The 26347-nt window shown below is 42.3% G+C and overlaps 2 protein-coding genes across 10 annotated transcripts in view; both read left to right on the top strand.

Annotated features, from left to right (window-relative positions):
- The window catches only part of arhgef11 (Rho guanine nucleotide exchange factor (GEF) 11), a 29203-nt gene extending 17987 nt beyond the window's left edge, over window positions 1–11216 (top strand). For 6 of the 8 annotated variants that reach the window (XM_039609911.1, XM_039609910.1, XM_039609917.1 and 3 more), the window contains 15 exons: window positions 506–582; window positions 682–807; window positions 2799–2916; window positions 3007–3155; window positions 3265–3340; window positions 3426–3608; window positions 3707–3788; window positions 3886–3966; window positions 4334–4389; window positions 4479–4625; window positions 4706–4939; window positions 5279–5392; window positions 5537–5844; window positions 7419–7551; window positions 7661–11216. In XM_039609911.1, coding sequence (XP_039465845.1) covers window positions 506–582; window positions 682–807; window positions 2799–2916; window positions 3007–3155; window positions 3265–3340; window positions 3426–3608; window positions 3707–3788; window positions 3886–3966; window positions 4334–4389; window positions 4479–4625; window positions 4706–4939; window positions 5279–5392; window positions 5537–5844; window positions 7419–7551; window positions 7661–7710 — 1934 coding nt within the window. In that variant the 3' untranslated portion in view covers window positions 7711–11216. The remainder of the gene's footprint in view (window positions 1–505; window positions 583–681; window positions 808–2798; window positions 2917–3006; window positions 3156–3264; window positions 3341–3425; window positions 3609–3706; window positions 3789–3885; window positions 3967–4333; window positions 4390–4478; window positions 4626–4705; window positions 4940–5278; window positions 5393–5536; window positions 5845–7418; window positions 7552–7660) is intronic. The other 2 variants (XM_039609912.1, XM_039609916.1) reach the window with 2 other exon arrangements.
- A 1280-nt stretch (window positions 11217–12496) lies between these two features.
- On the top strand, window positions 12497–24671 carry LOC116319656 (vang-like protein 2). Of its 2 annotated transcripts, none has more exons than XM_039604364.1 (8): window positions 12497–12798; window positions 16621–16858; window positions 17965–18088; window positions 18174–18781; window positions 20993–21129; window positions 21352–21487; window positions 21862–22108; window positions 22485–24671. In XM_039604364.1, the coding sequence occupies exons 2-8, from the start codon at window positions 16788–16790 to the stop codon at window positions 22740–22742; spliced, it is 1581 nt and encodes a 526-aa protein (XP_039460298.1). In that variant the 5' UTR covers window positions 12497–12798; window positions 16621–16787; the 3' UTR covers window positions 22743–24671. The 2 variants fall into 2 exon arrangements, with proteins under 2 accessions (XP_039460298.1, XP_039460305.1); XM_039604371.1 differs by having other exon boundaries at window positions 12497–12827.
- Window positions 24672–26347: the final 1676 nt, after the last annotated feature.

The raw sequence follows: 26347 nt of genomic DNA, 5'->3' as shown, positions 1-26347 counted from the left end.
TTAGTTTTAATAAATAAAAGAAAGAAAATAGAATAAAGACTGGTGTTTGGATGTCTTCATATTAGTTACTGAGCTATAAGAAAGAATGAGAGTTAAGTATGAAACTAGCCTGTGTAAATGGAAATCCTCCCTTTAAAGTGCCTTTTGCTGAAGCGCCAACAGACGTTCTGCTGTCTGTTTGTACACTAAGTGTGTTGTACTTTGATACATTGTGTGTTCACGGCTCTGTGTTGCTAGGTAAACAATAATAATAAATGAAGTAAATACTAAGAAGGTGGTCATAACAGTGATGCATAATCTCCGCCTGCAGCTGTTCTAAGTCAGTATGTTTCCTGAGCCTGTATTTTAAGCCATGGAGACACTCGGTCTTACACTACACCACCACCACTACGAAGGGAAAGCTTTGTCCTGAACCCAAAAAATACCTCAGCTGTTGTTTTTATGATTAATTTAAACATTTCCAGGCTTTGATGTTCTTTGTTGCTTTTGTGTCTCTCGTTTGCAGCGAGTCTGTGTGAGGCGATGAAGAAGCGAAGAGAATCGCCCATTGTTCAGGACATCGGGGACGTGATGCTGACCAGGGTTTGTTTTGCTCCTCCTGTCTCGATGGCAAGTAGAAAAATGTTTTCGTGCTCCATATTCAGTGTGTTTACAGTTTTGTTTGTGTGTGTGTGTTTGTAGTTTGAAGGAGCAGCCGGAGACGAGTTTCAGGAACAAGCGTCCCAGCTGTGCTGCCAGCAGTCTCAGGCTCTCGAGCTCATTAAGAGCAAACAGCGTAAAGACGCTCGCTTCGCTCACATTATCCAGGTACACACACACACACACACACACACACACACACACACACACACACACACACACACACACACACACACGTGAAATATTCATGCAACACCCACTTTGATGCTCCTTGTGCTTATTAAAGCTTTATGCAGTGAACACATCATTTTAAAAGTGTGTGTGTGTGTGTGTGATTTACTTACAGTTGACGACAGAAGTGTGTGCAGTTTGTCAGATTGTTCAAAACGGTGTCATCTTACAATAACTGCATCACTTCTAAGTTCAGCAGTTCAGATTTAAAAGATAAAAGTAGAAGTCACACAGTCGGAGGGCTGTTGTTTACTGGCACTAAAATATTTTAACATTTCAGACTTTGTGTGTTTGCCTTCATTTTTAATGGCATGTTCTCTTTTGGCACACAGGAGGTCAGTGTTGCGTACATTTTCAGAGTTTTTCTTCCTCCCAGCTGCGTTTTCTTGTTCCACACTGTTTTAGCTCATAGTCTCTATTTTTTGCTTTGTGAGAGGACGTGAGTTTAAGCTTTCCTGTGGGGCGTTGCTATGTTATAATACTCCTTGCCGCGGTATCTTGGACGTTTTGTAGCTGCTGTTAGGCTCGTGATTTAAATGTAATTTTTCCCAACACCCTTTGCTCTCGTGAAGCCCTGCATCTTCACACTCCCACATCTGTGCTTTGCTGCCAGCATTATACATTCACTGTGATAATCCTGAGCAAGTTCACACCAAACGTACTGGACGCCGTCTCAGTCTGAAGCACTTTGCCCGTCTTTGTTTTTCCACCACGCTGAGAAAGCAGCAAGCAGGAGGCCGTGTCTGTGTCCGCAGCTGCAGTCGTGCAGGCAGGTTTTTATCTGGCCGCTGATCTTTCTGCTTTCGTTTTGTGTCTTTGTGAAATCTTTGCATTTTCCAGGTAATTTTTCAGAAAGCAAACTTGCTCTGTCATTATCATAAACACACCGGCCACTTTATTAGGTATACCTTGCTAGTTTCAGGTTGGCCTTCAGAGCTGCTTTAATTCATCGTGGCACAGATTAAGTACGGTGCTGGAAACATTCCTCAGAGGTTTTGATCCATATTGACATAATAGCATCACACAGTTCCTGCAGTCTGTTCTTCCACTGTTAAAGCTGCTCTATTAACCTGTGATGTGTTGACTGGAGGTCATCTGAGTGCAGTGAACTCATTGTCATGTTCAAGAAACCAGTTTGAGATGATTCAAGCATTGTGACATGGCGTGTTATCCTGCTGAAGGCATCCATCAGAAAATGGGTACACTGTGGTCATAAAGGGATGGACGTGGTCATCAGCAACATTCAGGCAGCCTGTGGTGTTTAAATGATGATCAGTTTGTACTGAGGGGTCCAAAGGAAGCAGAAGTCTAAACCATTGATAGAAGGAGGGATGATCACTCATCTGATCGGCAACGTTGTGTTGAGCCGATGTGAGTTGTGGCCGAGTTTCCTGTTCTTAGATGAGTGGCAGCTGCTGTGGCCCATCTGCTTCCCAGTCTTGACATGTTGTGCATTCAGAGATGCTGTTATGCGCACCTTTATTGTTGCCTTTCCATGAGTTCAAAGCAGCATGTCCATTCTCCTCTGCTGCTGTCGCGCACAGGATAGTTTGTCTTTTTCAGACTTTTACTCTGTAAAGTGTAGACATGATTGTGTGGCAAAATCCCAGCAGATCAGCAGTTTCTGAATCACTCAGTCCAGCGTGTCTGGCTCCAACTACCACGCCATGTTCACAGTCACTTCACATCAGTTTGAGCTTCAGCAGGTCATCCTGACTGAGTTGCTTCCGTGTGATTGGATGATTGATGACTGATTTGTGTTGAGCAACAGCTGGACCTAATGAAGAGGCCTTTTAGTCACTTTATATTAAGTAATATTCGAGGGTGTACTAAATGGTTTTGCATACAGGATAGTTATACAATGTGTCAAAGGTGTAATAAAGCTTATAGTTATGTTTAAACATGACCGTGTTGTTTTACTTGTTCAGGAGTGTGAGGCGAGTCCTCACTGCCGCAGGTTACAGCTCAAAGACCTGCTGGTGTCAGAGATGCAGAGACTCACCAAGTACCCGCTGCTGCTGGACAAAATCATTAAATACACAGAAGGTGAGGAAAAGCAGATCCAGCATAACCCTGACCAAAAACTGAGCTGTTGTTAGGAACCATGATCTTATTTGTTTGTTTTGTTTATTTTAGCGGGCTCATCAGATTTGCCCTTGCTCCAGCGAGTGCACGCATGTTGCCGAGGGATACTGCAGAGCGTCAATGAGGACGTGAGGGAATCGGAGCACCGGCAGCGCCTAAGCGAGTACCAGCGCAGGCTGGATGCTGCTCCTCAGTTCAAGGTGACGGAGAAGTTTAAAACTTTTTTATTTTTATTCTGATTTTTAAATGACGACAATTCATTTTTGATCTGGAGCCGTAAATGTTTTGCTTCGTTCTTGTTTCACGCAGAATGTGGACCTCACCACGAAGAGGATGATCCATGAAGGTCCTCTCACTTGGAAAGTTAACAAAGAAAAGCTGATAGGTGAGCATCGCTGTGGTCATTATGTCTAGTGTCATCAGTTCAGTTTCAGGAATTCTAACCATACATATCTGCACTCCTGTGTCAGAGATCCAAGCGCTGCTGCTGTCAGACTGCCTCGTCCTCCTTCAGAAGGGCCCGGACGACCGGCTACAGCTGCGATATCATTCCAGCAGATTAGGTGTAAGCGGGGGAGGAAGCGGTGACAGCAAGACCTCTTTCAGCCCTCTCATGAACCTGGCGTCACTTCTTGTTCGCCCAGTAGCTACAGGCATGCTTGCAGCCTTTTGTTTCTCTGTTTTTGTCATTTTTAAATAATATGTAATTACCATCTTTTACTAATTGTATTTTTTATTTCTGTTTCTCTAGACAAAAAAGCTCTTTACATCATCAGCACCACAGATATGCAGATCTATGAGCTGGTGGCTGCAACAACATCCAAGAAGGAGATGTACGCTCTGTTCTTTGATTGACTCACATTTACCTGAGGAAACCTATGCTGTGCTGCACTCTTTATTTAATTTAAAATGTCTTAACTTGTTAAACAGCTGGAAAGATTTGCTGGAAAAGGCCATCTCTGCAGCCGGCGGATCGTCACCTCTGATGAATCACAGCTCGATACCCATGTCGTGAGTAGATTTGATTTGAATCATTTCTTTGATGAAGTGTCCTGATTACAGTGAAAAACTGGAACTTTTCTGTCATTTAATTATGTAACTAGCACTTATTTGTTATTTAAGTATGAGTGGACATGTGGAAGCAGGAAAAGCTGCCAAACTTGTGAAAATGCAGTTAAAAGTCCAGAATTCATTCCCACCTTCACATGTTCCAAAACAGTCCAACAGGCTGGATTGGAGTCTTTGGCGGGCGGATTCTGGCCCCCAAGCCTTATGTTTGACATCCCTGTTTTAAACACAATATGATAATCTGTATGTTTTTTTGATCTGTTTATTTTTAATCCAAAAATATGCGTCATACTCTTTATTCTCCTTCCAGTTCCCCGAGTCTACGCAGTTCTTCCCCCGTCTCGACTGGCAGCAATGCCTACGGAGGTAATGACCACGCCGCCATCGCTGGACTCAGATCTGTAAACAGTCTGCAGATGTTTTAAAAAGCTTTCTCCAACTTTGCTTTCTCCCAGATAACTCTATGACGGAGCAGTCAGACTCCACGGAGACTCATTCCAACAACGACGAGCCCGCGCTCTGCCACAGTACGCCTGCGGACCAATCGGAAGCTTTCATCTGCGGCGACAGACAAGGAGTGGCGGAGGCCGCTCTGCAAGACGGTGAGAGCTTGCGAGTAATTTATGTTGGATTCTGTTTCTTCTGATTGTGGAACTTAAAAATTTAATTTTTTTATTCACAGTTGAAACCCTGCGGCAGCTCATATCACAAGATTTCGGAGAGGACGGTTGGAGCCACGATTCAGATGATACACCCACCAATGAGACGGCCACTGAAAGCATCTCATTCACAGAGAGGCAGAGACCGGAGTCTCTGGAGACGGTCCTCAGCTGCTGCACCGATGAATGGGAGGCTGAGCCAGAAGAGCTGCTGCTTGCAAAAGCACCCAAACCCAGCTTTCAGGTTGTGAGGAAAGGTAAACGCATCCTGGCTGCCGAGCACCCTTTCATTTTTTCTGCAGCCGCTCACTCACGATTGCACTAAATTCTCAGATAATTAAACGTCTTAAGCCGTAATTTGCACCTGTTTTTCACCCCAGTGAGGTGACATGTGTTCACTGTCATCTGCTTATTGTTAAATGATATGTGGGTGTAAATAATAGCCGCCTTCCTTTGCATGTCTTCTCTCTCATGCACTTTATCTTCTCGCTGTTGGGAACACGACGACACACTTGTTGCTTTAGTTCAACTCTTCACTCCTTTACACCCTTCAGTGCGCTCCTCTTTTGTCACAAGTCTATCCTCTGTGTGCGTAGCTGTGGTTGCGGGTCCTCCTCCTTCTTCTTCTTCTGTCACTGAAGACATCACTGATGATGTCACCCTCCCCTCCAATCAGTCATCCAAGTCAAGAAGCGAGGCCAAAAAGCAGGGTAATGCTGACCGACCTGGTCCACAGCTGTAGTTTTTGTTAATAGGTGTAATAAAGAATATAACATCTGATCTTAGAGGTGTTGATTGTTATCTTGGTTCATTTACTAAAACACTTCCTGTTTTGTTACACCTCTGCGATTCAGGAAATACTTTCTACTTGGTCATGCCCATAGAACAGGGCGAGAGCATGACTGAAGATCTCAACGAGCCCCCCACACCCACCGCCAGCCACTTCCCTCCACCTGTAGAGGAAGTGACGTCACCACAGACGCAGATGGAAGAGGAGCCGGCAGCCCGCGGCCTGGAGGCCAACCAATCAGAGACTATGCAACTAGAACAGGAAAAAGAAACAGGCCATTTGCAGGCTGCACAACACACTCACGTAATCAGAAACGTGGATGAGATTTTTCACACGATTGAGGAGCTGATGACCAAGTTGCGTCACCTGAAGGTGAGTTTTGTGGGAAAGACGGCGACAAAAGAGCAGCTGGCACAAGCTGTGATTCTGTGTCGACCACCACCTCCACACCCCCCACCCAGATGTTCAGTGTGTGATTATTAGACCTCAGTAACAGAAGCAGATTAGATACTTTTGGAAATATACTTTTGCCTTTGCTTTAAGAAGCTTTTAAGAAACAAGAATCAGAGGAATACAGTAAAAATGCACTTAATCATCAGCAGTTAATCTTCAGTCTGTCCAGTTAAGAAACCTAAATCATTGTGAATAGGTTTCATCTGCTTTGGTGCAAATGAAGGTGACAACAGGACACCTGCTACCCATTCAGGTTGCACAGATAGTCTTGTGATTGTTAACTGTGTCTCCCAGCACAGTCTGAAGGGTGTGGAGGAGATACCAAGAGGTACGCTGTTACATGAGGATGGCTGGTTAGGGTGAAAGGACGTTAGTCCAGGAGTATAATGACCTCCAGGGGGTACTCAGGTGCAGGTTTGTGACCAGACTGTTGCTCTGACTCCATGAGGGAGGCTCGAGGGCCCAACGTGCTTTAGCGTCCCAGGATACTCACTGAGTTGGTCGCTTTGTCTTGCCTGCCTCAGTAATGTCATCACAAAGCCACTTCTATGTTTGCTCCACTCAGCAGTTGCAGTATTCTCCTGAGAGATAGGTGTCGCCACTCAGACAAAATCACTACATAAGCACTGATATAGGAAGAGAAGAAAAAAAACAGGAAACAAACACACACATACACACACTCAGTCTCATATTTGGAAACTGTTGCGACATCTCCCTCTGCGTAATCTGACGATCTCTGAGCTTCTTTACTGATCTGTCATTTAAACGGTGGTTAAAAATCGACACAATCGTACACTCGTGTCTATTTTCTCACACACATGGATGCAATAGGGAGAGAACGGCTAGCATAAAAGCACCATTAGCAGGACCTGTGCTCACAGCCGTGCACCTCGGGTAGCATTTGGTGCCTCGTTCTCCTCACAGATGAAGCTGGTTCACCTGCACATGTGACAGACGTGAAAGAGTCTGGAGAAGCCGTGGAGAACAGTTGGGCAGTGGGTCAGTGATGGTCTCCCCTTGGATGCTCACACACTTTTCCTTGCAGGCCAGCGTTCCTTCACAGCTGTTAGTCACCACAGTGATCTTTCAGACACACCATCAGACATTATGCGGGTGTAGTTGGCCTCCTGGTGCAGGACAGTGCCTGCCTTATGTTGGCACACTGTGTATGGAGTTGCTGTCATTGACTGGTGCTCGCATTCCCCAGAACTGAATCCAACTGAGAACCCCTGCTGTCAACGAATTACACAAGATATATATGTCAGTAAAGAGTTTCAGCTTAAACGTTTTGTGAGCAGTTGTGAATCTTACTTTGAAGCCACAGCGATATGATGACTCCTCTTTGTAGATAACAACAAGCTTAGTGATTTATTTATTCAATTTTCTTTATTCAAAATTAAATGTGGCACACAACACACAGTATTTCAGCATAAAGTATCACCTGATTCTCTACCAGAAATAAGTGTTTCCTAAAACTGTTGACTCCTTTGCAGGAGATAGAGAAGGCCCACTATAAGCTTCTGGAAACTCTCAGAGAGTCCTCCGTCAGTCAGGAGTCTGAGGACCAGCAGTGTCGCTCGGCAACCGTCTCCAGGACGCCGTCTCTGGAACGAAGCTCAGGAGATGGTGAGCACACACTGCATTTGCAGCTTGAACTCTTACATATTGTTGGCTGATGATAGCAACTTCTCCTCTTGTGCTACTAATTATTGCTTTTATCCTTCAATCCAACCAGGCAAAGAGGGCAGACCTGCAGAGCCCAAAATCCTGTCGACTGGATTCTGATGTCGCTGCATGGTAAATCCACTTGCAGTCGCTTAATCTTGATTGGCATACCGATGTAGCTATACGCAACCACATTCAGACTTGGGGCTTCCCCTTAGGCCCGGTTCCCCTCACCCGTCAGAACATCAAAAAGCCCGTCACCATTTCTTTGTTTCTGTTGCCCTGATATAACAGGAAGGTGATCGGACTCGTCGAGGTTTCTGAGCTCAGTAAGCGCAGAATGAATGGAGTCCACGAAAGTTGAGGAATAAATCCGAAGGAAAGGAAGGAAAAAAAAAAAGCAGAAGACAAGTTGACTGTGGAAAAGAAAAGAAGGAAGTTGGAAAAATTGAAAGTGGAAATGTGAGCAAGTTCGGATATTTGTGAAGGAAAGAGGCTTACATGTATTGCTTTTGGAGAGCTGGTTGAAGGAACAGAGCAGCAAAAAAGAGTGTTTAAATGTTAATTTAAAGAAGAAAAATAAAAATCAGAGGGACCCGTAACCCCAGCACTTTACCCACAACGCACCTGTCTGTCGTGTATGTCCTCTGTAGTGGACAGATCAGGGACTGAAGGATTCAGGCTTCATTTGGGGAAGGTGGGGGGGAGGGCTGAGACTGCCCTACGGTGGGGTCTCCCTCCCCCTCCCCCGTTTGCTTTACACCGAGTTCACCTGCCACCTCGGCCGAAGGACTGTGTCTATATAATTCAGGTTATTTGCACTGGGTAAGGAAACACACATACACGAGCATCGTCCAGCATTCTCATTCATCTCCAACGCCGACTGTGGAAGAAACTCGTAACTCCTCATTTCACTCACTTGCCTTCTTTGAAGCTACAGGAAGGCTTTCATCAGTGCAACATGTTTTACATTTTTGTTTTGGAAACACTACTACGCTGTTTACTACTGAAAATGCTGGCAGGTTTTATTTTCAGCGCCGCTTCAGGGGCGCACAGGGATCTCAGAGATTCAGACGTGCTCAGCGGATTCATGCAGCTGCTCTGACCGTGTACAGCTGTTTGAACGTTTTGGGGAGATTTACAGTATGTTGAGGTGAGATTCAAACCTGGGGTGATTCCCATTTCAAACTTAAGAAACTTGAATTTTCAACGAGAACATGTTGCCAAATAAGCAGACTGGCGTCGCCTGTCTACACTTTAGGGTTTAACTGTGCATCCCTCTGTAGTGTTTTGTGTAAATGTGTAGTGACCCACCACGGTGAATACTGTGAACCAGCAACTTCTACCCATTTAATATTAAACCCATAAGTAGTGTTTATATCCTCCCAGGCATACACCAAGCCATGAAAAAGACTGCGCTCCACCCCCACTCAAGCACACGTCCACGTTGAAATGGTGGAACATTAAAAGCTTTGTAAGAATCGTCTGATATTTTTCGGGAATACACTCAGTTTCGTTGCCTTAACAGGTGGGTAGCAGAGCTTAGCATCAAAACTGGAAGCTGGGCTTGACCAAAAGTAAGCAAACCCACCTGCTAGCACCTCCAAGAGCCGATTTTCACATCTGAACTCAGGACAGCGTTGGCAGAATCAGGTCTGGGTCGTTGTCCATATTCGTTTGCCTTTTCTCACATGGGATATTTTCACAACTGGAAACACTCAGTCTGGACTTAGTGGGCGCCGCCTGGGCTGCAGATATAGTTAATGGGATATGTGGTGCCCTCTAGTTAGCACACTGTGAACTATTTGGATAATTACCTACTCTGAACTAGCAGTTCGGCTGACATCACCATTTCTGTTTTCACATCAGGACTGCAGAGCGTTGGTAAAAATCTAGGAATTTCCTGCACCTGCCTTAGAAAAGTCCTGCATGTAGGGAAAACCACCTTGTTAAACTTTTATTTTTGTTTTGTTTTTTGTACAGATAAACAAACACTGAGCTTAGCAGGTGGATTTGTTGCTTCTGGGAGGAGCCAGACTGGCTCTTTCAAGTCCTCATGCTATGCTAAGCTAAGCTGGCTAGCTGTTAGCTGAAGTTCTGTATTTAAAGCACATACGTGAGACTGGTGATGGTCTACCGATCGAGTTTCCCAGAAGTCAGACTGTCCCTTTAAATTTTTTTGGGAACATATTTAGGATTGTTTTATTGCTACTGACATTCAAAAATTTTGTTGAACGCCTTGTTTGAGGCACATCTAACCAGCAATGACTGACACTAAAGCCAAGTGATTTTTCTCTATTCTTTCTTTTTTCTCTCAAACTACATCTGTCTGGTACTAATTCTAATACACAGGACAAAATTTGGTTTAAACTGCAACTAAATAGCAGTTTAAATGTTTTTTGTTTTTGTTTTTTTGCCTCTTTAATGCTCATCGCTCTGGGCAGAAACACACCGGGCTGAATTTGATTTGAGCTTGTTTCAAATACTAACCAAGGAGTAAGTAATCCGCCTGATTACAAGCTCCAGAACTAATCCTAACACTAAACTGATCACGACCAGGAGCAGATTCAGTCGTTCTCACTGTCAGATTCTGCCATTTAAACGGATGTTTCACTGCCGGGTGGAAGGTTTTTGCTCTTCAGCCACCAACACTGAGTAGGAGAACGTGTGACTGTCAAATCACACGTAAACAAAATATTAAATGCAAATTTAAAAAAAAAGAGAGAGAAATGATTAAAGCAGCGCTACTGAATGCCAGGATGGCTGATTTTTCTTTTCACAGCTGTATGAACTTGCAAAGGAATTTGTGCTAAAATGTAAAAATGTTCTACCAAAGTGATTTTTTTTTTTATTCTGAGGTGTTTAAGGGAACACGTTTTGTTTTTTCTTTATTCACATTTTGGCGACTGAGTTTCAAGCACTTCAGACCAAGAGACTGACATTATTACTATTAAACTTAAAGATCACTACTTTTAACACTTTTCACGTCAAGCTGTCAGCACACAGTTTTCACACACTTTATTTATAATTTAAAAACAAAAACGAAGAGGCACCAAATGGTCTGAGTTGGTTGAATCCTAATCTCTTCTTTTCTGCACATCTTTCCGTGTATAGTCCTCTTTATTCCTCCCCATCTTTAACCACAGCGTTTTCTAATTCCTACCTCTACACTTTCCTTTCAGTGATTTTCTTATTATTTTTATGTCAGCATCGCAGCCCTAATGGCTGGAAAGAAGCTAGAATTGATTCCATTGTTTAAAAAAGAAAAAAATCTTGCACAGACAAAACTTCCCTGCACAGTGCAAACTACTGTATGCATAAACACATCAATAACTATCATCTCTTTATCTCTATTTTTGTCTTTTTTTTTAAAAAGAAGAAATCTTGTTCACATGTAATATAGAGATCAACCCACTTGTTTTATATACGTTAATTTTTTTTCTGTAAAGCCTTAGTCATTGTATTTGATTTTATTTTTGTAGATATAAAAAAATGATGTATAAATTATTTTCTTCTCCTTTGTTTTTAAAATTGGTGAGATTGTTAGCTGCACAGAAGGAAAAAAAGAGCTCATGTCTCAGATTCATGTGTTTTGTGAGATTAAAAAAGAAACTGGTTAAAGAGAAGGACTGGTGTGGATTGTGACTCTTTGATTCAAATATATTTTGTTGTGCTGTTTTGTTTTTCTTCTCTCTAAACTTCGACCTCTCGTTTCCTGCCCCCCCCCCCAAAAAAAACAAACACAACAACAGCGACAAAAATCCATCTTTTAGGTCTGATTGTGATAGATTGTAACTGAAAAAGTTAGAAAAGTCTAATAAGTGCGGGTTTTTTTGGCTTAAAAACCAGATTATTAAAAGATTCATGGACAAGACAGGAAACATAGTTTCAAAATAAAAGCATGAATGAGTTTCTAAGGCTTTCTTAAACCTGCTCTTCTGTATTATATGGAAAAGATTTTCAATTCTTAACACCACATTATTAAAGATGGTAATTTAATAGTATTAATTAATCGTACATTGATCTCTTTTGCCTCATCCCTGCGTGTTCTGTTGAACAAAATGTAACAAAATGTATTTTATACTGTGGTTTGGTTCAACCCAAGCTGTTTTAGTTCCCTTCTTTTTAAAGTCAACTTTCTTTTGATTGGCTGCCTCTTAAGAAGGTTTAAACGGGAGGTAGGAGAAGCTTCTTTGCTCTCAGCAGAGCTGTGTGCCTGAGATGATGATGCTGGTGATATCTGTCCAATCACACAAAAGGAGGACAACTCCCTGAAATCCAGAGCAGCCTGAAGCCATTGGCTCATAGGGATTGAATCCACATGTGCTGACCTCACTATCTGAACCGTAGTTATATTTAATATGAGCATATCTACCGCCATAACGCTATATTGTATACATCAGGGGTCCCCAATCTCAGTCCACGAGGGCCGGTGTCCCTGCAGGTTTTAGATGTGTCCTTGATCCATCACAGCTGATTTAAATGGATAAATTACCTTCTCAACATGTCTTGAAGTTCTCCAGAGGCCTGGTAATGAGCTAATCATGTGATTCAGGTGTGTTGACCCAGGGTGAGATCTAAAACCTGCAGGGACACCGGCCCTCGTGGACTGAGATTAAATGAAGGACTATAGGGGATAAATAATAATCAGGTCCCTTTTGCTATTTAAATGCAGCTCTTTGATAAAAGGTCACTGGTGTATTTTTGATGAAATGCAGTTTCCATGTTAAGAGATTGTAAGTAAATAATCAGGTGGCTGTGGAAATACATCCATGGAAGTTTTTAAGGTTTTCGAGATGATTTTCGCATTGTCTTTGAGTTTGAAAGTTCAGTTTTATTATGAAAATCCCTACCGGAAGCCGAGAATATACTCCAACTGTACCGCCGGTTCAGTACGTGCGTACGAGACCCCCCTCACAGCGGGACCCCGCAGAAGTAGATCGGGCATGAGGTCTGACCCGCAGCCTGTTGTTGATGTTCGCTGGGAGGATTTTATTAAAGAGAAAAATAAAACAAAGTGTGCGCACAGCGGAGATTCAACATTCACTCCTGCTGTAAATGAGCGAGGAAATTGTGGACAGATGAGAGAAAGTGAATTGGGAGCGTTTGGAGTCGCTTTTGTTGGACACTCTGCCCTCTGGCACCGCTGCTGCTGCTAACAGCGGCTCTTTGTGCTGCAGGCTGTCGCTTTTTCCTTCAGGGAGAAAGGTAGGACCTCTGGAAAAACATTCCTGCAGGTATTACACTAGTTTATTATACATGAATTTCTCCAGCACCACAACACTTGATAGAAGTTGGTGCTCAGCCTCTCATCAGTGGACTTTTACGCACAGTGCGCTTAAGGACGCACTTTGCGCTACGCGTCTGGGTAGACTTATTTCACTATCATGAAATAAAAGACTGGTGACCAACTTATTTGCTGTTGGTCACCAGTCTGCTGCTCACAGCAGCATCACTTCAGTCTGCATGCTGCTTTGTCTTAAACACCGACTCTCTTTGACGCTTAAAGTAAAATCGCGTTACGTGCAAACCTTCCCCGAAAGCGCCGTCACATTTATCATGTCAGCTGTTTGAGTGTTTGTAGAGTCCTGGATTATTGAACTACTCTGTTTAGGGTTGACTCTTGGAGTGAGGACAGGAGGCAGATCACACCTCGCTGGCTCACTGCCACCCGGAGGACAGGAGGCTCCTGGGAGCCATGAGGCTAAACAGCGACAGAGAGTTAAAAACATCCTAAACTGATTTCAAAAGTACAAAGTTTCACCTGCTGACAGATGTATTTTATTTAAACATGACTGGAGGGACACGTGGTGATATGAAGGCAATGAAAGCTTTTTAAAAATGCAAATCCACAGATAGTTATCTCAGCATCAGCAGAAGTGGACACTAGTAAACACTGACAACAACAACTTTGAGGCAGGCCTCTTAAATTCAAAATTTAAGTGCTGGCAGTCGCCTTTCCACACTGCACGTGGAAAATCTCACATGACAGTGGACTGCAGTGTAAATCAAGTAGTGAATCGATCACAGTGGGATAGCCTAATCCCATCAGTGTGATCGATGTGATTGACTGTCTCCTGTCAGCATGCGAGAGCGAGATGAGGGGCTGGTTTTGTTCACATCCATGCCACAACAATAGTTTCCAATCTGTGAGAAACATTTATTGTAAATTCTGACATTTTGGTTTTGCATTAAGTCTGTGTTTGTCTGCAGAGATAAAATATTCTACTTGTCGGTATGCCTCCCATAGTCAAGGACATCCATGGAGGTTTGCACTCTCTAAACACACAGAGGTAACTGTGGGGCTGTTTTTCACTCAGTCCTGATGGTTTGTAACCACCACTCTCTCATGCTCCTTTTTCTGTTTGAGACAGTATTTGAAAAAAACAAAAACCCTTTGTCTTGATGAGAGGAATCATGCTCAAACTGCAGCAGCTCTGAAGATAATTTTTCATCGTGTCAACAGGGAATATGAGTTCTTAGGTCACAGTGATTTCCATTTTTATCCAGAAAGTTGGCAGAGTGCTCTGCCCAGCATGGTGCTGTGACAGGTAGTACATACAGTCATGTCTCTCTCTAAGGAGACAAGAATGCCGTTTTATGCCGTGTGGACACAGCAGACAGAAACTATGCTCAGCAACTCATTGCTAAACTCTTCACGTTCCCTTTTACCTCATTTACCTCAAATACATTCAAAGGTTTTACATGAAAACTGAGGAGACATTTGACTTTTATTGGGATAAAAGTCCACACTTGTTAAATAGCGATGGTGTCTCTCTCATGAATTCAAACCGGGAGCTGGTTCCACAGAGGAGGGCCCTGAAAGCTGAAGGCTCTGTTTAACTGTTTGTTCTAAAACATAGCCAGATTTCTAAATATTCAGGTCAGTGTATGTACAGTCAATTATATGTGAGCCACAAGGTCTAGGCCACGTCCACACGTACATGGATATTTTTGAAAGCGGAGATTTTCCGTTTTCGTTTTTAAAAAAAATCCTGTCCACACGTAAAAGCAAAACCAGGTTTTCAAAAATCTCCACCCTGGCAGGAGTTTTTAAAAATCTCAGTTTTCAGTGTCCGAAAGCGCCATTTACGTGTGGACGAAAGGTGCAAACGCATAGAAAAATCTGCGTTTTCAAAAATACCCAGGCACGTGTGGACGTAGCCCTAGACCATCAGTTGGAGGTGGACCTTTTTCCTTTTCAGTATCAGTATCAAGAGGCCAGTATCACTAATATCATCATCTCACACACATAGCTCTAGCTTTAAACACAGAACTAACTCCAACTTACTTTTTAAGTCTTCTGTTTATAAGGGGCAGTTAATCAGACGAAAGCTGTCGTAAAAAGGAAGGTGTAAAACAGTTTGTCCACTGTGAACCAGAAGCTCAGGATTCAGACAGTTTTCTTTCAACCTGTGTTTCTTCATTGAGTCAGTGCAAGCAAATATCCTAATATGTTCCCTGATAAGGCACACATCTCCAGCTGAGAACAAAGAAGCCCCACCCATCTGCTGTTTAAATATTTTGTTTGCTAGGGGCAGCCAATCAGAATAAACTTGTCTAACGAGGAGGGGGAAGGGAACTAAAACTGCTTGTTTTTGACAGTGAAGAGGGTGGCTGCACAGAGCCTGAGTATAAAACGAATGAGGGTTATATTTAACTGTGAGTTATGAAAAGCTGCATGACTGAAGTCTAATAAAAAATATAGAAGTTGAATATAACAGGTTCCCTTTTAAAGCTGTGGTTCTCATTTCTGCATTATTAAAATAATAACAGCTTCTGCAATGTAAATAAACCAGTGTGTCAGAGAAATATTGATATTTAAGTGTCAGAAATTTTCAGTGACCCTCTGTGGAAGTCAAACAACTCCACATGAATGTCAGATCTCCTAAAATTTAAACCTACTCATGCGCCTTCTTGCAAAATGTCCCTCTTGAGAAGTCCATGTTTGAATCACATGAAAGCTGTTAATTAAAACCTGAAGTCTCTAATGTGGAGATGTGATGCTTCAGGTCACGGCACAAACTGAGAGCACGAGGTGGCTTGTTATTAGATTAAGTGTCCGCTTTTTCTGCAGGCAGTTTGGAAAGTACCCATGAGAAAACAACCCGGCTCCATCTGCATGAAAACAAAAACAGATTACAGGTCTGTAGATTCAGAGGAATGTCCTTACAATGATGCCAGATTTGCTTAGTTTAAAAAAAGTCTTGAGGTGTGCAGTTGAGGGATAAGAGAACAGGATGGGGTGCTGCTGAGTTGATGTTTTGGTTGCCACGACAACTGCTCCCCCTCCTGTCTTTTCTCACCGCTAGCCTCCCATTCATCCCCATTGTAGTAGCTAAGCTCCGTTGCCCCAGGAGACCACGGGGGACAGTTGGGGAATGTGGGCGAGAATGCAGATCGACCCACAACAAAACACTGCAGAAGGTTAAATACACCAAAATAAATGAAGCTCACTTTAAAAAGCAACAAAGTGCAGGTTCTTTATTTTTTTTTTTAAACTGCATGTTTCCAAGTTTTTCACGTATAAGACAGCAGAAATATTTTCAAGCGGCTGCCATGTTGGGCATCTGTTCCTGTGTGTCCTGCACACTGGAGACTTGCAGCCTAAGAATAGAAGGTGATGTGGTTGCCCTTCATTGGCTGAGAACACACTTGGAGCCAAATCACTCAGTTTGCTCATTTAAAAAAAAAAAGCAGAATAATGGGCTCAGTTATGTTCTTTCATACACTTAGAGTGCCAACGTTTCAACAAAGCTGTCTCTCTTCTTGTTGCCGCTCCTCGGTATGTGTCCCTCTGAGACTGTTTTACTTCTGTCTCACATGACAAATTATCTTTTTCCTATCCCTCCTTCTCTTCATTCATCTCTCTGCCTCCTCCCCCTGCTCATTCTCCCTGTTCTCCCTCTCTCTTCTCTCTCAGCTTTCTCTCTCTCCCAAATGGTCTCCATGCCTTTTCCAAACACTCACCCGATCTATAATTAATCTCTCACTCTGTCTTCCTCCCCCATCTTTCCTTCTTCTCCCAAGGCTCCAAGATAGATTCCCTCAGGAGTAAAGTGGACCTGCTGCGCCTCCCTCTGGCCCTCTCTACCAAGTCCATCAGCAACTGCAAGAGCCAGTTGGGAGTGGTCTGGGACAAGGGCGGTTTGGGGACAGGAGTGGCCCGGAAACTCCGCCCACCGCCGATCACTGACATGGACAACGAGTCAACGTACTCGGGCTACTCTTACAAGTCATCCCACTCGAGAAGTTCCCGCAAACACAGGTAGAAGAAGCAAGCTGAGCAGCGATGCTGTCCAGTGTTTGTGTTTGTGTCTGTCATTGTCCTCATCCCGTTTTAGAATAGCAGAGCATTTCTGAAAGGCCAAGCTGAGGTCTTTAAATCTAAATTCTAATGATCGATGAACTTTTCAGTCATATTACAGCTGGATGTCACAAGTCTTACAGTAATAAACCAAATCTGTGATTAGGACGTGAGCAGCGAAACTATCGCTATCAAGTACTGTGATCACATATCATCATGGTGCATAACAACCGCATGACAACAAGCGAAAATGACACCTTTAACATCTTGGAAACCCTCTGAATCATTTTAATTTCACAACAGTAACTTTTAATATAAGACAAATATACGAAATGCAGGTGTGATTTACCACACCTTCCCGGTCCTCTGTGAAAAAATAATTGCCCTGTTTGTTAACTCCTGAATTAACTGTGATTAACTGCACTTGGGCTTTACTACTAGTACACCTGTCAAATCAAGAAATCACAAAATATCGCAAAAAGCAACACATCATGCCATGACTTAAAGAGACAGCTGACAAACAGTCAGTTATGTCTGAGCCATTTGTAAGGCTTTGTGATTCCAGTGAACCAGCATTTTGTCTTTACTTTAGTTATCTTTGTCTAATATTAGAATTTGTTTGATCATCTGGAACATGCAAGTGTGACAAATATGCCGAAAACTAAGAAATCTGGAGGGGAGCAACTATTTTTTCACCACATTGTATTGCAATGTCATCAATGGACAGTCCATTGATTGACATATAAATCAATGGACTAAAATCAAACAAACAACACTGGAGCATGGGCATTTACTAGTAAATAAACAGTAACACATATCTTTAAAGACACTAGATAAAGTCAACGCGCTGGTTACATGAAACAGTAGTGTATAATTACATTATATCTTCATAATAACAATGCAGTAGATTATGGAAAAATATAAAATGATGTTTTTTCTTAAATAGCTGTGTTTATTGTCAGAGTTTCACCACAACAGCTTCTGAAGAATCAGATCAAAATCTGCTGACATGAATTAAGTGTCGTGCGTTTGTAGACGATAACTACTTTTTTCTTGTGTGTGTGCAGGGAGAGAAGGGACAGGCATCGCTCTAAGAATCGCGATGGCAGCATCCGTGGAGAGAAATCTGTGGTCATCCAGGCTCCGGGGGAGTCGCTGCTGGACGCAGATTCCCCCAGAGAAGACGACAGGGTGAGAGATTCATCTTTCATTTTTTTGTCTTGTAACAAATGTTCTTCATGGCCGCAGTACTTCTGACACTGACCTCTTCCTTCAGGATGACAACTGGGGTGAAACGACCACGGTGGTCACCGGCACCTCCGTGGACAGCATCTCAAATGAGGACCTGACGCAGCTATCTAAGGACTCAGAGGACTCTTCAGCGCTGGAGTGCCGGCGTTACATCAGCCCAGCTCTGGGAGCCATTCTGGGCTTCGTCTCTCTGATCACTCCACTGGCCTTCTTGGCCCTCCCACAGCTCTTGTGGCGGGACTCACTGGACCCTTGCGGCACGCCGTGCGAAGGCCTTTACATTTCACTCGCCTTCAAGCTCCTGATCCTCCTCATCTCCACGTGGGCGCTGTTTCTCCGCCCGCCCAGAGCCACTCTGCCACGCTTCTTTGTGTTTCGCTGTCTGCTGCTTGCGCTGGTCTTTCTTTTCGTGGCGTCCTATTGGCTCTTCTATGGGGTGCGGGTGCTGGAGCCCAGAGAGACAGACTACAGGGGGATCGTGGGCTATGCGGCATCTCTGGTGGACGCCTTGTTGTTCATTCAGTACCTAGCTCTGGTGCTGCTGGAGGTCAGACACCTGCAGCCTGCTTTCTCTCTGAAGGTTGTGAGGAGCACAGATGGAGTCAGCCGCTTCTACAATGTGGGACATCTCAGGTTAGTAAGTGTGGAAAATAAGGAGTATTTGTCTATTTTTTGTGTCTCGTTCTTTTTTCTAGTTCTCTGAAATAATGCTTTTTAAATTTTAGTGACACTTGCTGCAGAGTTTGGCCACGCTGTAGTAGGGGGCAGCATTTCATCACAGTTTGATCTGTCTGGGTCATGTTCATTTCAACCCACTGCTAAGATGTCCAAAAAAAGCCCACTTTGTTTCACACCACATGCATTATTTGCTCCAAACCGCATGTGGATCAACCCACAAAAAAAGTCCAGATTTTATTACGAAGTTTTCCCCACTGTGTCGGTGGAACTGTTCAGTCCTACAACTTTGACTCTGACTCTTGACCTCAATGCATTGCACTAATTCTCAGTTTTAGTCATTGCTCCAGTTTGCCTGCAGTTACCAACCAAACCGCAGTGAGTGGTTTTTAAAACATGCAAAGATAGTGTGGATGGTGTTGCTTTCATTTTCTGTGGGTGGTTAGAAAGTCACGCCTATAGTATGTGTGTTAGACCCCTCTTAACCTTTGGCTCTGCTGTGAAGCTGCAAGCGTGTGCTGGTGGTGCAAGCGTGTGCTGGTGGTGCAAGCAGAGCGATCGGACTAAAAACTCAACACAACTGCAAAATATGTGGCCACAATTAGGTGATGATTTTATTTAGAGGATTGCAAATCACAGCAACAGCAACGGATAAAGACGTTATAGATGAAAAGGGAACAGCCCAGCAACACTAGAGAAGGGGTGAGAAAAAAACAAGCTCTGGATGGACCAGACAGCTCAGGAGGGCAGCCGTCTGCTACAAATGAGAAAAAAAGTCCTTTTTAGAAACCCACAATATTGTTTCATAGTCAGCATTTTAGATGAAGTATGAAATCAATAAAAATGTGAACTGTTGCTTAAATTTTTATGTATATGATAGACACTCACAGCTAGATTTCAAGGCACATCTTGCTGATACCAGGATTCCTTCAGAAATGCCTCAATACTTAAAACAGATTCAATAAGGTGCTGGAAGCATTGGATACTGACCTGAAAGCATCACACCCATGATGAGAATCTCCACCACAGGGTTACACTGTTAAACTCTTCAGGAAACTCTGAGTTTCTCTCTGATTCCTCCCTTCCTGCTTCACCTGAATCAGCTGACTGACACTCTGTTTGATCAGTTTCACTCAGTTTTGGATCTACCCTAACATATCATAGGCTTTGCATCGACCCAGCAAACGCTGTCTGTGTCCAGGTTGGAGTCCACTTGCATAGCAGGATGGATCAGAGCTGATAAGGATCACAGATTCAGACGGGATCAGGCCCAGATCCTGTTCAGCTCTGATCGTTTTGCACTTAACTCAGGGTGAACATACTCAGAGTTGACTGAACTCTGATCAACCTTTCTGGAACAGGAAACTCCAAAATTGTCAATCTCACAGTTATTCAAGCCACAGTTTCTTTTTTTAAACTCAGAGTTTGTTCAACCTGCTTCCTTTAATAGAGCCCTGGTGACTGTGGAGGTCATTTGAGTGCAGTGAAGTCATTGTCATGTTAAAGAAACCAATTTGACATGATCAGAATATTGTCATGGAGCTGTAAACACTGTGGTCACAAAGGGATGGACATGATCAGCAACAATACTCATGCAGCCTGTGGTGTTTAAATGAAGATCAGCTGCTATGAAGGGAACCAGTCTGTGCAGAGGAAGCATCCCCCACACCACCAAACCACCAGCAGCAGCCTGAACTGTTGATGAAGACAGGACGGAGCCATGTTTTCATGTTCTTTGTGCCATTACACTTACCATCTGAATGTTGCAGCAGGTTGTCTCGATCATGTCTACATGCCTAAATGCAGAGCCCTGTGATTGGCTGATGAGATATTTGTGTTCATATGCAGTTGAACAGGTGTTCCTAATGAGGTGGCCAATGCAGCGTAGCTTTCATAAGCACTTCTTAATAGCAGAGGATTTTTGTTGCATGTGATTTATAACTATTGCACTGCTGTGCACCCTGTCTTTAATTCACGCTGTTATGATTGATATACGTTGTCACTCCACAGCAACCGTTTTTTGAGCGGCGCTCCATCTGCGTGACTGTTGCTGTTTCTTCCTGTTTCAGGGGGCAGTAAAGCAGCGAGGATGTTAAGGTTGCTGACACTGATAACAGCTCTGGGTTGTCAAGTTTAACAAACATTCTTCCTCTTTGTTGTGCAATGCAGCATTCAGAGGGCCGCAGTGTGGGTTCTCGATCAGTACTACAGCGACTTTCCGGTTTATAACCCTGCGTTGCTTAACCTCCCCAAGTCCATCCTCACCAAGAAAATGTCTGCTTTCAAAGTCTACAACCTGGGGGAAGGTAATAATCAGTCCGAGTGAAATAAATGACGCTGAATGAAAAAGCAGGAGTTTTCATCTTATTTGTCTTCAGATTTCATAGTGAATTTCACACATAAACATCAGCCTCTTACTTTATTTATTCCAAATTCTACATGGAATAATAACTGATAAGCTCATCAGAAGTATCAGAGCCACCTGCGTTACTCTGCTCATGAATTAAATGACACGTTCCTGTTCACAGACAACAGCACCAACAACTCCACAGGCCAGTCCAGAGCCATGATTGCAGCCGCTGCTCGGAGAAGAGACAACTCCCACAACGAGTACTACTATGAGGAGGCCGAGGTGGAGCGGAAGGTCCGCAAACGAAAAGCCAGGTACTAACGGGCGTGTGAATACAGAAGTACTCACTGACAAAGATGCAGAAGTTGCAGACTTGGTTAAACTTGAAAGGATGTGGTTTTCCTATTAAAACATAATCATATAAATACACTCAAAGGTAAAAGGGAAGCACAAACACAAACAATGTTGTTAAGATGTTTGTTGTCATGAACTAACTACATTTGTGGAATTCATATTATTACGTTTTTACCTGAAAGTCCTAAAATGATGCTTGTTTTTTCAAAAGAAAAGTATAGAAGTATATATAGTATAGTATATATAGTATAGTATTCAAAGAAGTATAGAATTTGTTGATTGTAATGTAGATGACATTGGTTTAGTGGAGTCATGGTCTCCTCAATCCTCACAGGCTGGTGGTGGCAGTAGAAGAAGCTTTCACCCACATCAAACGTCATCAGCAGGAAGATGCAGTCATTTCCTCTCCCAAACACCCGCGCGAGGTGATGGACCCCAGGGAGGCAGCTCAGGCCATATTTGCCCCCATGGCGCGGGCCATGCAGAAGTACCTTCGTGCAACCAGGCAGCAGACTTACCACAGCATGGAGAGCATCATCAGCCACCTGCAGTTCTGCATTACTCACAACATGACACCAAAGGTAAGAAGGGTCAGTTTGTGTGTGTGATTTTCCCCAGTTCAGTCCTGGGAGGAGACACACATCCCTTTAGGGTCGTGTCAGGAACGTAGAAATAAAAATATGATAGAATTCTAAGCAGAAATGCACTTTTTCCAGCTAAAGGTTCAAATAAATGAGTTCTGCTCTTGTGCAAGTAGACAAAGTATGAAAACAGTGTGACTTTAATCCAAAACATGTCTTTTACAAATGTTTTACATTTAATTATGAGTTGTGCATTGAAATTGTCCAGCATTAAAGTAGTGGCAGCATTTTATTTTGACATCACATCCAGCCACATTAAACAGTCTGATGGAGTTTGTTCACAAACTGTTGTGCATTTTTCCTGCTGTTGTTAAAGGCTTTCCTAGAGCGTTACCTCGTCCCGGGCCCCACCCTGCAGTACCTGGACAGCAACAGGGGACGCCAGTGGACTCTAGTGAGCGAGGAGCCAGTGACCGCCTCTCTGCGTCAAGGCCACGTCTTCAGCCTGAAACGCCTCGACCTTTCTCTGATTGTGACAGCAACACCGCTTCCTTTCTTGCACATAGCCGAAGAGTTCATTGATCCCAAAAGCCACAAGTTTGTCATGAAGCTTCAGTCAGAGACGTCTGTGTAGGAGGGGAGAGGGCACTGGGCAAGGCAGAGGAGGGGCAGGATGTCGAATCATATGTAGTAATAACTGAGGGCTAATTTTTGGGGGGGATTTTTTATGTATATTTTGTTTTTCTCTATCTACTTTGCAGTATTAAAAACATGATTGTCATGACTGTTTTTCAGAGAGGAGTGTGAGACAGGAAGGTCTTTACTGACATGAATATAGGAAAAACACCAAGGCCACAAAAATAGCAGGTCGCTGACCGTCTTCTGTTTACTTGCTTGTAAAACTGCTGACTGTTAACTTCGCTAAGTGATTCTACTTCCTGTTGTTGCATTTTGTTTGCTCTTTAAATTAGATTTTTGATAAATGTGTTATTCCTGCACCATTTACCTAAGATCCACCCATGATAGATCCATGTAGGATACTGATTGGCTGTGGAAAATACTGAAGTATTTTTACTGTTCAAAATGACCTTTTCATATGTAAGCAGACCTGAAAGGCTTTACTTTATCTTTCTCAAACTTTAGCTCAGTTCTCTTTTCTTTCTTTAGCATCTTCTTTTTTACTTTTTTTGTTCCTCCCAGACTGACCGTGAAAGGCAAAGAATGAACAGAAAACTTTACTAAAAGTTTGCCTGACATTTATAGACTGCTTTCATAGCCTAAATGTAGAGACATGAAACCATCTTTGAACTATTTCTTCTTATATTTTTTATTCCACTAAATGAAGGTGAAATGCTTACTTTGCAGTAAATGTGGGCATATGGAAGGACAATTTGACTGTTTCTGAAACATGTTTTGTGTTGTTTATGTGGTTTGGTCACTCACTGAGAGCTCCATCAACAGAAATGTCTGACATGATAGAGGAAAAAAGCTAAATTAGGAGCAGGGCCTGGAGCCTGTCCCAGCTACCATAGCTCAAGTGGTAGCTGGGCTAACAAAGAGAGGCAGACAGCCACATTCAGATTCACCAATCGATCTTATTCCACTAAATTCATGTTTTTGGACTGTCGAGGAAGCCAAAGTACCCAGACAGGAAATCATGTGGGAAAAACTCTACACAGATGGTTTGAACCCAGAACCTTCTTGCTGTGAGGCAACAGTGCTAACCACCACACTATGCACTCCCACTTTGTAAAGTCTTCCTCTATAAGCAAAAATAGTACATTCAGTAATTTACATTAGCATCATGAATACATTTAGTCTTTACAGCCTATTTTAAAGACCTATTGGATTAACAATAGCGATGCATTAATGATGGTAAAGTCGGGCCATTATTAGCAGCAGGCCTGTATGAGAACAGCTGATATCAGGCTGTTTTGAAACAACAGAAGCTATTAAGCTAAAAACTTTCTGCAAGTATTTCAAATTAATATCCTTACTAAGTTTCAGTGCATACGTGCCCTTATTACTTCAGGGGGCTTGTACCATATGTACAAACGGCTGGACGAGATTAAAGGATGACAATAAAACACACAAGAGGATGATTGTGTTGTTACATTTCTGAAACTGAAGCAGCAGAAATCCACCTATGCTTAGGTGGTGCAGACATTACACCACAGGCACCCGGAGCTTATCTAGCCCTGTACTATGTCTGTGTATGGGGGTCAACCTTTATTGGTTATGAGTAGATGAATCTAATAACACTAGCTAGACCCTGGTTGTCTGGAGTAAAAACAAAGGTATTGATTTAAATGATGGATATATTAATGTGTCTTTTGTCATTCAAAGATGTCTTTTTTTACACTACAGATAGTCACGTCACTGATGAGCAGTTTACATGTACATTTTGAGTGTTTACCTTTTTTAAAATGTAATTTTATTTTTTATCAGGTGTATTTTGCTGTCACTTTGTTGTACTTAAATTAATCTCTAACACTCATCTTTACAGGTCACTGTCTTTTAAGACTATTTAGTCTTGAAAAAAAAAAATACTATTAAATAATGTCAGTCAAACCTCATGTGTGTCACCATATGTTTGAGTTGTGGGCGGGGTTTTTTTGGTACTGAAAAAGGGAAGTGACACTGATGTAGTAGTGTGTGATTGCGCCCTAACACGAGGTGACAAATTTCCACAGTCATGAGATTCCATGTAGTTAAAGTAAATTGGAATTTGCAATACTACGGAAACATAACCTACAATAATACAAAATATAAATATAAATGTGATACAATTGAAGATGAAACCATAAAATAAATCCAAGAGAAAAACTGAAAGAAAGATGTGAAATGTACCAAAAAAATAGAGGTTTGTAACTTTGGTAACAGGAATATTTAGAAGAAAAGCGATGAACATGTTATAACAAGAATGTTTTTCATGAAAGTCTTAAGTAGTGAAGTATTTCTGTAGTAAATTTTATGATGTGATGTGAGAGAGAGTGGTGATTGGAGCTGACTTTAATGAGCATGTAGGTGAAGATGATGGGGTGTTGGACAGGTGTGTTGTTAAGGAGAGAAACACAGAAAAACAAATTTGCAAAAAGAGCGGGAATGGGTGTAGTGAACACTTCCCAGATGGAGGACAGGTAAAAGCAGGAAAAAAGAATGTTTATGGTTGTAGTCTACTGCGACACGGGAGGGTTGGTGCAATGATGTGCTGTGCTGTGGCGAAAGCGGAAAAGAAGCAAATACAGGAAGTCAAAGCAGTTTGACGACTTCTCATGGGAGCTACCATGAGACTACCGACCCTTTTTATTCTTTGCGTTCAAGGTATGTCCTGTGTAAACTATCTGAAACTATTTATTATCTACAGATGTGCCAGACCTCAAGATTTAAAAAAACAAAAACAAAAAACAACTTTAAATATTTTAAGCTTTTGTTTTAAAAAAAAGAGTAACTTACTGGTTTCCTTAGGTATAAGTACAAAACTTGTGAATTAATTGCCTCAAATGCTGGACATAAATGCTCACATTTTATCATTTAATTGTTAGATTTATTCCAAGAAAGGTGAGTATAGTAGAATGATTTTCTGTAATTCGTATTAGAAAAAGCAGGAAGTTTAGCTGGTGTATAGATATAACTGCTGTCACATGGCTTCATTTCCTTCATTTCAACTCTTCTCAAAATGAGATCATATATCCATATGTTTAGTGTTCACTAACATACATTTCCCTTAAAAAGGAAATTGTCGGATGTCTAGACAGACGGAATTACTGGGATTATTAGTGTGTTCAAATACGGCCTGCTCATCATCGAAACTACTGGAAATACTACTTAAAAAATCACGAAAATGGGGACATCTAGTGTCTTCATGTGTTGATTTAACTGTAAACACCTCTTAAACATCAGAGCCTTGTCATTTATTTTACTGTTGCAGATTCCTGTTATCTCAAAATGAAGAACAGCTGTTGATATTTCCCAATTATTTCTGATCAAGATCACCATGTAATTATATGTCAGATAGCTGTCATTAGCCATTTGATTATAATATCTTATTTAGAGACGGGTCAAATGAAAGTAAATAAAAATCTCAGTGCGGTGCAGTTTGTTTTTTTTAAATCAAAGGTCAAATGTAGTCATAGAACTGCTTTTCCTTCTTTTTGTGTTTAAACCTAAGAGACAATGTGCAGTGTTACTAAATGTGTTTCTTTATTTTTTTCATTTGTAATTTAAAAAATAATTATT

Source organism: Oreochromis aureus, linkage group 3 (assembly GCF_013358895.1).
Source record: "Oreochromis aureus strain Israel breed Guangdong linkage group 3, ZZ_aureus, whole genome shotgun sequence".
NCBI classification, from domain to species: domain Eukaryota; kingdom Metazoa; phylum Chordata; class Actinopteri; order Cichliformes; family Cichlidae; genus Oreochromis; species Oreochromis aureus.
The sequence above is the reverse complement of the archived record's forward strand: the minus strand, read 5'-3'. Positions and strand labels throughout refer to the sequence as shown.